Source organism: Mastomys coucha, unplaced genomic scaffold, assembly GCF_008632895.1.
Source record: "Mastomys coucha isolate ucsf_1 unplaced genomic scaffold, UCSF_Mcou_1 pScaffold22, whole genome shotgun sequence".
NCBI classification, from domain to species: domain Eukaryota; kingdom Metazoa; phylum Chordata; class Mammalia; order Rodentia; family Muridae; genus Mastomys; species Mastomys coucha.
Window position 1 is genome coordinate 105,887,641 of NW_022196905.1, and position 12,360 is coordinate 105,900,000.

General features: G+C 48.8%; 1 protein-coding gene across 2 annotated transcripts in view; it reads right to left on the minus strand.

Moving 5' to 3' along the window:
- Positions 1–3,307: 3,307 nt before the first annotated feature.
- Positions 3,308–12,360, minus strand: part of Grk3 (G protein-coupled receptor kinase 3) — a 103,321-nt gene continuing 94,268 nt past the window's right edge. For both annotated transcript variants that reach the window (XM_031337428.1, XM_031337429.1), the window contains 4 exons: positions 12,132–12,294; positions 10,876–11,012; positions 8,772–8,885; positions 3,308–7,868 (listed from right to left, as the gene is read on the minus strand). In XM_031337428.1, the coding sequence (XP_031193288.1) occupies positions 7,704–7,868; positions 8,772–8,885; positions 10,876–11,012; positions 12,132–12,294 (579 nt within the window). In that variant the 3' untranslated portion in view covers positions 3,308–7,703. The remainder of the gene's footprint in view (positions 7,869–8,771; positions 8,886–10,875; positions 11,013–12,131; positions 12,295–12,360) is intronic.

A 12,360-nucleotide genomic window follows, 5' to 3' on the forward strand; every position in this document is an offset into this window, starting at 1 on the left:
TGACAAGGAGAGCGGAGAGCTGAGGGGTTGGAGGGAGGACCAGCCTCTCAGGCTGAAATGGGGAAGGCAGGGAAGCCATGCAGAGGGGAGTGAGGTTGACAGCTGAAGGGACAGCTGACTCAAAGCTACTGTGGGGAAGAGACAGCATGCCAACCTCCTGTTTCTTCTATCCTGAACAGACTCCTTTCTGAGTTGGTCCCAAGGCAGGCTCTGAGGAGCCTTGTTGGTCTAGCCATGTGACAGGTTGCTGGGTCTCACGAGAGTAACCCAAATGTACACTGGGCAGCTGGAGGAAAACAAATGGCCGTGGTGGCTCAGGTTACATGACCGCTGCTGTGGGTGACCTGACCCTCCATGGCTGCGCTGGTTTGTGTACCTGTTTTCCAGGCTTGAACCCCCATGGCGTGGTACTTCATCTCAGGTGATAATATCTTGTGAAAGACTCTCCACATTGATATTCTTCTATGCTCAAGACAGCCTGATGGAAAATATTTTCCAGATGCTACAGTGGTATAGATGAATCCTCCCATAGTAAAAACCAAGTCCAAGACATTACACACACACACACACAGAGGCGGGGGGGGGAGGGAGAGGGGGATGAGGGAGAGAGGCAGAGACAGAGAAAGACACAGAGAGAGAAAGAAGAGAGAAAAGAGAGAGAGGAGAGAGAGGGGGGACTCTTATTCAAAGTGATATGGGTCGAGGTTATTTAAAGTGACTGGCTGGGGATGAGTTGAGTGTCCTTGGAGGGAAGCCAGTTCCCTTTCATATCATTACCTAGGGGGTGATGGGATTTCTGTGGCATTCCTGAGGACTGGGAGCTCTTCAGCTTTTGTCACAGACATGTCAGCTCACACAAGGCAGTGCCTCCTGCCTACAGGATGGTTACACAGACCAGACTAGGGTCTCCTGCCAGCTACTGGCTGAAGAGTTTTAAAGTCAACACTAAGACACTCCAGGGAGGCTCAGTGGTGGCCAGGCCAGTGGTGACTTCCTTTCTTTCCTAATTAGCTAGAGACAGGGCTTTTCCTGTCCAGCTCAAAGACAGGAAGTACCTAGCTGACCCCTGACTGTGGATCCAGCAGATGGTCCTGCCCAAGCAGCCAAGGCTTGGAGCTCTGGCTTAAAGGGGCATCCATTATAAAAGCCGCTCAGCACATCTCTGTGGAGCAGGGGCAGTACACAAAGAAGGAGTTTTCTATCCAGGAAGGGAACCCAAGTTATCCTGTAAGCAGATTGGGGTGTGCCATGGCTTTTCACATGCTGCAGATAAGACGGACCTCTTCATGTAGGCCTAGACCCCATCTTGAAAGGTTTGGGAGGCTCTAAAACCCTGAGCCTGGGCAAGCCACTGTACTAGGAGACCAATGGGATCAGCAACAATGCCTATCCACTCCTTCATCATCACAGAATCATCCCATATCAATTTCACCCAAAGCCAGGATCCTTTAAATTGAGTCACCAATACTGTAGCAACTTGGTGCAGTCTTCAATGGCAGCAGAGGCCAGTATGTCTGACTAGGCATCTTTTATACAGATGCTTTTTAGTGGGGTTGATATGACCAATTTTCCAACACAGAAAACCAGTTTGGGCTGCTCCAAAACTGTATCGCAGGATGATATGGACCAACTGTGCTACCACACCCAGGGTCAGGGACTGGTGATATGGACTGACCACAGCACTCCACTCAGGGCTGGTGATGAAAATACAGACTGTGGTACTAATCCCAGAGCTAATGAGCAGAGACATGGCACAACATATGATCTCACATGGGAACTGCTTCAACTGCTCCTGAGATGTTATTGGGGGCTGTCATGGCTATTCCTGGTTGTCAACTTCACTATCTCTGAAATGAACTACAACTTAGAATTGGAGGGCTCATCTGTGAACCAGATCTTGAGACTGGAAGACACAAGTTTCTGATCTGGATCTTGGCATGGAGATGGATCTTGAGGCATAGTGCCCATGAAAAGCTTAGGCCCAGGCAAGGTATTACATGCCTTTAATCCCAGGAGACTAGGGCAAGGAGATCTCTGAGTTCAAGGTCACTCTGGGACAAAGAAAGTCCTACATCCAGACGTGGTGGTACACACATTTAATCTGGGCCACATCTTCTGTTGGAGACCTCCATAAAAACATTGGATGAAGGAAGATTTGCTCTTCTTTGCCTGCTAGAACTTACTTGCCAGCACCTCCGTTAGAACCTACTTCTACCTAAGACCAGCTGAAACAACTAGCCTTGTGGGACTGAGCAACTACTAGATTCTTGGACTTCCCATCCACAGCTGCCCATTGTTGGGTTAGTTGGACTACAGACTGTAAGTCATCACAATAAATTCCCTTAAATTCCATAAATTCTGTGACCCTAGAGAACCCTGACTAATACAGAGATTCTATGTAGCACTGCAGACTCTTAACACAGTAAGTATGCAAAGAGACTAAACAAATGCTGGTGTTCAGGTTCAGGTGTTCAGGTGGTTCACTGGCTTTGTTTTGTGTAGCTATGAAAGGTAGGAAACCGATTAACTTCTCTGAAGGCGTTACATGCTTAACCAAGAATGTAGTCGATATGCAGCTATAGACAGGAAGGGACCTTCTCCCGTGGGCAGCTCTTCATCCCATTCCACCTTCTTCACCTGTTTGCATTTACTTGTCAGCACATCTGTTGGAACTTACTGCTACAGAAGACAAGCTGAAACAACTAGCCTCGTGGGACTGAGCAACTCCTAGATTCTTGGACTTCCCATTCACAGCTGCCCGTTGTTGGCATAAATGAACCCTGGAGGCTCTACTTAAAATAAGAAACAGCACAGTCAGGTATTCCCAGGTATGAGCGTTTGCCTCTCTGATGCCATTTTCCAAACTGTTCTGAACAGAAAGGCATAAGAAGGCACATTTAAATCAGCTTTTCCTTGGAGTAGTTTTAAAACACAACTTGTCATGGATAAAAGAGAGGGAAGGAGGGCTGTGTTGGTGTGGTTACTGGACATGGAGACCATTAAGACTGAAGGAGGACAGTGTAGATGGAAACCACCAAGGCTCGCTGGGCATCCCTGGCTCCCACAAGGCCATGCTGGCTAGAGAAGGGATCTATTTGACCTGATCACAGGGCCCCTGGACAAGGCTGACTTTAAAACCTAGATCAGCATCCGGGGGGACTGATTCCTAAGGCCATTCTCCAAAGTGCTCCATGGCCAGCCTAAGTAGAAGAGATCAATTTCCAGCAACCCACGTGTAATGCGTTATAAAACCAACACGCATGCCTTGGTTCAGGGCAGTCCACGTCAGGAAAATGAGATGTCAGCCTTGAGCCACTGCTCATAGGAGCTTGGTTTTATTGTTTCAGCAACACAAAAGGCTGCCATCTCTCTTTAAATAACAAACTATACAGATCACAAGAAGCAGAAATACAGACGGTTTCCATGGGAACACACATACGGATTCAATAAATAATATAAAATGCTTTTGTGCTAAAATAGAACTCTTGTCTCCTAGTTACAGGTCCATCCATCTCTGTTACCAGAAGAAGCCAGATCTGCTATTACTTAAAACATAGAAAAATATAATTTAATAACAGAACTAAAAAAAAAAGCCAGTGTTGAATTTATAAACCACATACAATACATATAACCACAGGGCAGGTAAAAATCCAAGGAAATGGAAAAAAAAATCACAGTTCATAATCAGAATGATGGCTCCATCCCCAAGCTGCTGTCAATGATGTTTTACATCTAGGGCAAAATAAAAAGGGATGCATAGGTATTTGTTTCCAGGAAGGACTCAGACTATTAGATCCTGGAGACCTAACTCTACACTATGAATTTGAATTAGCTCTAAGGAAGTCTGTTCTTCAGGAAAGATGAACACTTTGAACCCAGTCTCTGTGGCTGCTTTTAAATTAAAGGCCAAAGTGCGTGGTTTCCCACTTTGGGAACATGGCACCTTCCAGTGGCTTGTAGGAGCGGTCACACCTGTGTCAGAAAACAACTCAGTCTGTTAGTTTATTTAAAAAGTTACTAAGGCAGGGTTTCCCATAGCCCAGGATGATCTGGGACTTGTCATCCTCCTGTCTCGGTGTCCCGAATACTGGGGTTGCTGGTCTGAGCGGCTGTACTACGTTCTCTCTTATTTTTCTAAGTAGACAAAAGTGACCAACAGAGGAAATGGTAACGTCCACCAAGCACTGAGGAAAGAGGCTTTCGGCTCATCCTTCCTCATTCCCATAGCAACAAACAAAGGAAAAGAGGCCTGAACCTAACCAATGAGGTTAAGGCAAGCCATCCTATTAACACGAACGTGAGCAGTTGAGACTTTTGAATAAACCTCACTCAAGAAAAGAAAAGGTTTTCATTTTTTTTAAAGATTTAAATTATGAAAGTTCCAAGTGGAAATGGAGTTAAACATGTAGGAGGGCTGTGATGTCATTCTGGGGTTGACCGGATCTAAGCTGGACACACACCTCTCCGCAGCCCATTCAAGGACAATGACTAGGTCACAGCCTCTCATTGCCTGGGCTACACAGCCACAGTATCAGGTGACAGGCTCAGTGTCCAGGATGTACCACTGATGAGAGACCTTCCTGGGAAATGTCCAGTGAAGAATGCATGGCACTTTCATGATGGCCTCAAGAACGAAGCAGGCAAAACGGGCCAAAAACCCTTGAGGATTCTGAGGGCGTATCCCTTGAGCTTCCCTCATTCCCTCTTTGGTAGGTCATCATGCCAGGTCTGTGGTTTCCATCAGCCAACCAAGCCTTCTCCCTCTGTCCTTACCCTACCACTTCCCCTCTGCCACACTGACCACTGGTGAACAATCCTGACTAGTGGGGCCTCAAAACACTTCTCACAGACACAGAGATAGCCAAGGTCGAGGCAACCACTCAAGCTAAATCTTATTAGTTGGCTAACAGTCAGCTGCCCATTGTCCACCCCCACTGGGGATTAAACCCAGAACCTTGGACATGTAAGGCGAGACCTTGGCCCAGAGCTACTGCCATCATCTTTGGTGTTCTGAAGGCAGGGACTTGCTATGTAGCCCATGATAGCCTCAAACTCATGAGCCTCCTGCCTCTGTCAATCTCGTGGGCTGGGCTTGTGAGCTGGGCTTGTGAGCCTGCAGTATCTCTTCCCCATAGGCCACCATCCATCCTTCATTGCTGGTTTTACACATAAAGTTTGTAATGTCAGCCAATGGGCCTATCAATAGCAAGACAGGTTCCTCTGTCAACCACTACAGTGTGACAATTTCCACAGTCTTCGTTTAAAAAAAAAATCACATTTAATTATGACCCAGAGGAAAGGCAGGGCACCCCAGGGACAAGAGGGTAGTTTAGGTTAAAATAAATAGTAAACAAACTGGGGCTTGCTAAAGGTTTTAATTTGGTATGTGTCACATAGCGGCTTTAAAATAATCTAATATCCTTGGACTCTGTGCGTTGATTCTCGCTTTATGAAACCACACCTACGTAGAGTATAATTGTATAAAAACAGCATTATGTGGCACATCCTTTATCATGTTAAGTGCTCCAGGCCAGAAACCCGAGTCACCAGAACGCACAGCTTCTCTGGCTAAAGGTCTAAGTACAGGAGGCATCTAGGGACTTGTTGGCATGATGGGAACTCTCAAACAGCCATGAATCGTAAACCCAGCTGGCTTTTCCTCCCACCCTCTGGGCTCAGGACACACCCTAGAGACATGCCGGGGTGGAAAGACGGCCTCTGAGATGGCGTTGGCAGATCCATCACCAGCCCACACGAATCTCTAGGACTCTTCCAGGGTCACCTGCCCTCTCTCTCATTCCTGTCCCCGAGAGAAATGGGGTCAAGGGGACAAAATGGTTTACTTGGAATCTGAGGCAGGAGAACTCGTAGGAGACCCCCATACACACCCACACCCACACCCACTTCTTTTTCTAAAAGGGAAGGAGCCTTAAAATTAACTTGGCCAAAATAATAACACATGATACCTGCAACAGTCTGGTGTGATTTAGTGCAGGTGCAGGATCCCAGGATCCTCTGCCGTCTTAAAAGACTTTGGTATAACTATAACCCCAGTAAGAGATTATTACTGCTAGCCTAATACCTGCTGGGGTCAAGCCCCCTGCCAATTTGGAGGGGTGGGGGGTCTCTATAGTTCCTAAAGAGGCCAGAGATACAGCCCCTACCCCTGCAGGTTTGATTGAACATGTGTGAGCTGTCCATCCTAACCATGCCTACACAGTAACCACAATTCTTAACTGTGTGTGTGTGTGTGTGTGTGTGTGTGTATAGTAGAATCTGAATATTAATCTTTTAAGCAAGCAGGGTGCCCTTGCCAGGTGGTGCCACAATCCCAGCCTGGAGGCAGGGAACAGTGGCACTGTGTGTGAACCTGAACCCTGAATGCATGTGAGGTGAGACAGGCAGGCACTGAGTCTCACAGGCCCCTCGTGCACCTGCAGAGTAACAGACACTCTCAGTAAATTATCTTCCAGACTCTCAAAAGGTAACTGCAGTTAAAAAAACCCCACAGATATAAATAAATAAACACCTTATTTCCCCAGCACAGGAACATAGTACACACTGGGAACTGTCAGGAAGATCCAGGACAGAACACAAAGAATTCTGCTGTCAGGTTTTCTTATGTGCTCAGGAGTTTATCTAGAGACCCAGTAACACCACCCCCCGGCCCCCACCCCGGGAATTGGACAAGTCCACAGAGACCTTGTGGGATTTCTCAGTGTGATGACATGGTGCCCTGGCATTTATTCAGGGCAGCAGCGGAGAAAACCACCTTTAAGGGAAAGGGGGGCTGGGCAAATTGCTGCCCCTGTCAGAATAACCCAGTGCACAGTGCATGAGTGACAGAGGGTGTGAGGCATTGGCAGGGTGCTCCGGGGACCGCTGGACATTGTCACCCACCAGGGTGAGATCATTATAAATCATACTGAAAGGCAAGGCAGCAACTCTTCTCTATGTTAGGCATATCCTCAGATGCTTCCTGGGTCAAACGGGGAGCAGAAGGACTCTGTCATAGACCTAGCTATCAATGGTGACCCTGAGTTCATGCACACCATGCATGGGGGGCACTGTCTGGTGGGTTACCTATGTCCTGCTTGAAGTCCTGGTTGTGCCCACCAGAAATGGCCATGATGGATGCCGTGGAGTTTTCTCGAGGAGACATCCTACCTCTTCCCTCTGACCAGCATCTCTGGAAAGAAGCCATCAGAGGCAGGAAGTGCACATGATGCTCAGGGTTACCTCATTACCTCAGGGACAGCTAGGAGTCAGCCCTGACCTACAGAGACCCTCCTCTCCAGGATCTCAATCCCCACACCTCAGGCAGGCACTCAGATACAGCAATGCTTAGGACCGGCCGCCATAGTCCCAGAGACTGTGCTCCCACCCCACATATGCTCCCTGCCAGATAAAAGCTTGAGAGGTAAGGACCATTCTTCTACATTCTGGGTCCATGGATACCAAAGTGAGAGGGTTGCACAGAAAAAATGCCTCTGCTTCTTCAGTAATTTCGAGTGTGGATAGGCCAGCCCGGAGGATGTGCCAGCTCCCCAAGGGCCGCCCTGGTGTCGTGGACCTCCTCAGCCTGGAGCAGCCCAGTGCTCAGAACCACTGTGTCTCAGCCCCACATGGTTCCCCGTGGCTCCACTCCACTCCTGGGCTGAAGAGCAGGGAGGCTCCTCCTTTGGGTCCCACTGCTCTGTGGTTCAGAGGCCGCTGCTATTTCTGTGACACAGCGGTGGCTTTGAGAACTCCAGGATGGTGGTGGCCCGAGGTTTGTTGAGGAACTTGGGGGCACGGCGTAGCAGTCTCTGGGCCTCGTTGAAGGTACTCGTCAGCTCCTTCAGCCACTGGGCAAACTCGGGGTCACTCTGCATGGAGATGTAGGTGAGAATTGGGGTGTGTCTATTCATCTGCCAACAGTATCTACAAATGGAGCCTTACACTGGACAAATGCTTCCTACACACAGGAACGTGGTGAGACAGGGAAAACCAGCTCTGGGCTCTTCTAGTGGGCTTGGGCTTCCTGCACTGTATCTACTGCCTTAATCTAGTTAGGGATTTTTCTCTGGGTCTGAAAATCACAGCCTGTAGAAGAATAGTTGGGGGAGGGGATCTGATACTTTGAAATGACCTCTCACACGCCTAAGGTAGTTATAGTAAGGAGGGTGTCAGCACAGGGGAGGCTGAGCCAGGAGAGACTTGAGTTCACAGCCACCCTGGACTACACAGTCAGAATCCATCTTAACAACAGGCTAAAGGGAGACATTGTTCTACGGGCTTCTCTGTCTCTGCTCTATGAAAACACATGTGTGCACATGCCTCAGTACATCAGGGGTGTCGAGTGATGAAACTCAGAGTAGAACAAAGACAGCATCCCCCTGGAAAAGTCCTTTTGGAATCTCAGGGATAAGAGACTCAAGTTAGCAGGAAGATCAGGTTCCAGCTCCACCTCCACCCCCACTCTCCAGACTCAGCTACCAGCTCATTGTACTTTCTCCTCTGCTAACACTTTGATGTGACTTAATTTACCTAAGCCTCACACTCCTAAATCTGTGAGAGAGACAAGGGGAAGCTTGGGGACAATGGCCAGAGCCACTGTTTTTATTCTAGGGGATGTCAATAAAAACTTACTTTGTGTAATCATGCAGAGACTTGATGCATGGGGGGTGGGGGGAGACACCCTCTCAGAAGTGAAGGGGTGAAGGGATGGGGGGGAACCTTCAAGGGGTGGGGGGAGCGCAGCATTTGGGGTGTTAATTAATTAACCTTACCTCACATTGCAAGACAAATTGCTTCCCTCCCTTTATTCTGAGTAAAATGCACCTTCTGTCTTTAATCTGGGTCTCCTCCACAGACATGATCTGTTCCATGGTCAGTAGACTTTGCTAAACACAAAGGGTTAACGATTACTTTGGTATTTGGTGATCTCTTGGGATAAATCAAAGAGTGCATTCTCAAAAGCAAATGGCATTACTTTTTCATTCTTGACCGATTGTCTAAAAATAAGGAGAGTGGCCTCAGTGACATAAAAAAACAAATTCAAAGTGAAACACCAGGAAAGCCACACTTCTGTGAGGGCCCGTGGCCCTGCATTGTGGATGGCAGTCGTGGTCTGTGAAGGTCTGTGACCCAGTGATGTGGATGAGTATCTGGGCAACTATGAATGTGCAAGGCCACGTCACATGTCACAGGAGCATCTGCCACTGTCCACCCATTATCAGAACAGTGAGCATAGTAGGTGACAGCTGGGGCGGGAAGATTATGGCTATCTTGATCCGTGTTCAAAAGACCTAAATGCAAGTGGTGTTCATACAGGATCCTAACAGGAGAGCTAGTGTGATGGCTCCCTAAGAGCCACAGTGCCTTCCTCACTGGGGGAAGTTGTTTGTTTGTTTATATTTTACATAAATTCGACACAAATCTGGAGTGAATAAGCATGAGAACCTCCCATGCTCTCTCTGCCTCTGCTCATTCTGACAAATTTACCTCAGGGACTGCCCAGCTTCACACAGAACACTGAATGGAGCAAGTGACGGAGAAACAAAGAGAGACAGAGACAGAGAGACAAAGAGACAGAGAGGCAGAGAGAGACAGAGACAGAGAGACAGAAACAGAGAGACAGAAAAACAGAGACAAGAGGCAGAGAGACAACATACAGAGACAGAGATAGTGAGAGAGACAGCAAGGGAGAGAGAGAGACCGAGACTCCATTGTAACAGAGACAGTTTGCTGTGGCCTCCTCTGTGGGGCTTGTAGAAGACTGCCTGCCCAGGCTCCAGGAAAACACTTTAACACCCGCCAGCACAGAGCTGCATCTTGGGGCACCCATTTAGATACCCAACTTGAGTCCATCAAGTCTTACCAACTTTAATTTCAAAAGGCCTCCTGGCACAGCAGGGAGGTGACCACAGGCCATTGCCACCATTCATAACTCTCCTGGACTTCACCAGCAGTTATCAAAAACCATGGCTCTGAGTCAGGATAAAGGAGTTGAGCCTCCTGCTTGGCCTCAGTAGTGCTTGAGGCACTTCTGAGCCTCAATCCTACCTCCCAATACACACAAACCATGTCCTGACCTGGGACCGGCCACACCAGCACTCACAGCACAGCGCTGAACACTGTCCCACCTCCCTGCACGGTTCACCCAGGGGGACTCCTTCTGGGGCCTCTCACACAGTGGGTGTTTAATAAAACATCCTGACTTGTCCCTTGGCTAACAGGAACTTGAAAAAGGTTCCTAGGGGCTGTGAAATTTGCCTACAAATTCCCAGCAGGGTGCAGACAGCACGGGGTTGGTGTCCTAGCCACCCTACGAAGAGCCCACTGGTGACACTTGTGTAACCTGACCTGCGGAGAGACCAAGAGAGCTCAGGCAGACCTGAGTCAGCATCCCTCCCCACCCACAGTGTGCCCTTGGCTGCCCTGGATTCCTCTCAGTAAATCCAGTGTTGGACCCTGGAAACCACTAATCCATTGAGTTTGTTTACAGTCCCCAGCCTTGGGTAAGCTTGCAGTAATCACGGAAGCTCTGAGGCTTCTGTGTCTCCAGCTTCATAGATAGGAAACTGAGGCCTGGAGAGGCACCTTGGGGTCTCCCTGAGTCCTGAGAACAATGAGCTGGGGTGGCCCTCTCCCTGTTCTGCTCTTCTCCCAGCCCACCCATTTCCCCCTCCAGTCTCCATTACCCTCACCCCCAAAGTTGCCAGACTTGGACTCAGTCTTTCAAATGACACCTGTATCTTATTCCAAGAAAGGACTAAACTTGGACACAGCAACCCTTGTTTCTGTGACACTAGGAGACAATTGGATATAAAGCAGTATGAGGGAGCTGCTACATACACCCCAAGGCTGTGCAGGGCCCAACCCAGGACTCACCCGAGACTCGCCCTCTCCTCTCCACTCCAGTCTGTTGGGGAACAGGTAAAAATAACGTTTTTGCCACTGCGTGAGAAAGGGGTTCCCCAGCTTCAGCATGTACCCGTGCATGATGCAGTCCTTGCCCATGGCGTAGTCTGAGGGAAAAGACACAATGTTACTTTAGTGCCACTAAAACAGGCTCTGGGGCGGGAGAACTGGCATAGGTCTCTACAAAGTAACTCATTTTGAACATCATTATCTCAGGTTTTGGACACACAGGGCCTGGGAGCTCAGAAGGTCCCAGGCTCTTGGTATTGAACCTGTATGTAGTACCTACTGAGAACTCTGACAGGACAAAGGTTTGTTCCCTATCCATTTTTTTTTAAAAAACCTATATGTATAATAATGACTACCAAATAACAGAGACTGTTTAATTGTGAAATCTCTCCAAAGTCCCGTTGCCACTGGAGGGCCCTTTTCCTTAATCCACTTTCATCCTGCGAACTGTTCTGAAGCCAGGCCTTTTCTCTCTCCAAGGTTAAGGTGGCAGCCGCAGCAGACTCCTCCTCAGTTCACTGAAGCAGCTCAGACCTATGCTGGGCACTGACTGCATCTCTAAGTTAGTCCATTCTTTAAGGAAAACCAGGGATGTTTCACAACATTCATCAAAGCCTTGGCGGTTGGGTGTGTTAAAACCACTGCCCCATCCATCAATGCGCCCACGATGCCAGGGGGGCTAGGCATGGGGCTATGCTTTGTGGGTTCCAGGAACAACAAATAAAAAGAGATAAAACTCACCCACCCTTGGGAGCTTACTCTCTAGAGAGAGTCCGACCACCTTCAAAAAGCTGAGACCCACGTGTCCCCTGAGATGGGGGAAAGCAAAGGACAGCGGAGACAGGCAGGGGTCCACAGAGCTGCCCTTCTGACACAGGTTTCCATTTCTGGGCAGACTTAAAATGCATTTAATACTGTGTTCCTGGACACTGGTACCTGCACTGTACACTCCTGTCACAGAGACTTGGAATCTCCAGGGCCTGCTCCTGACTCTGGGATGCTCCATCTCCAAGGACTAAGCTCTCAAAGTTCCAGGGCTGGGAGTATCCCAGAACTGAGGCAGACAGCACTGCCTCCCTCAGTGGGCACTCCCATCCACCTGGTGACTCCAATCCATGTCAAACCCAAGTTAGGTGTGCTCTTTCCTCTAAGTACTGGATGCCATGGGGCCATGCTTTCCTCTTCCAGGAATGGCACGGGGCCACACAGCATTTTACCTTCCTCTTGACCAAGCTGCTTATTTTTAGCCTTCTTCCTGGCCTCCATTTTATCAGTTTCGGCATTGACGGCATCGTAGATGGTCTCCACCACTTCCTGCTGCCAGCGCTCAGAGATCACCAGCGGGAAGTTCTTATAGAGGTCCTGGTCACAGTCCAACAGCTGGGTGTGTAAGGAAAGAAGAGGCTGTGCTCTAGCACCTTCCCAGATGCAGGGCAGTCGGCACCA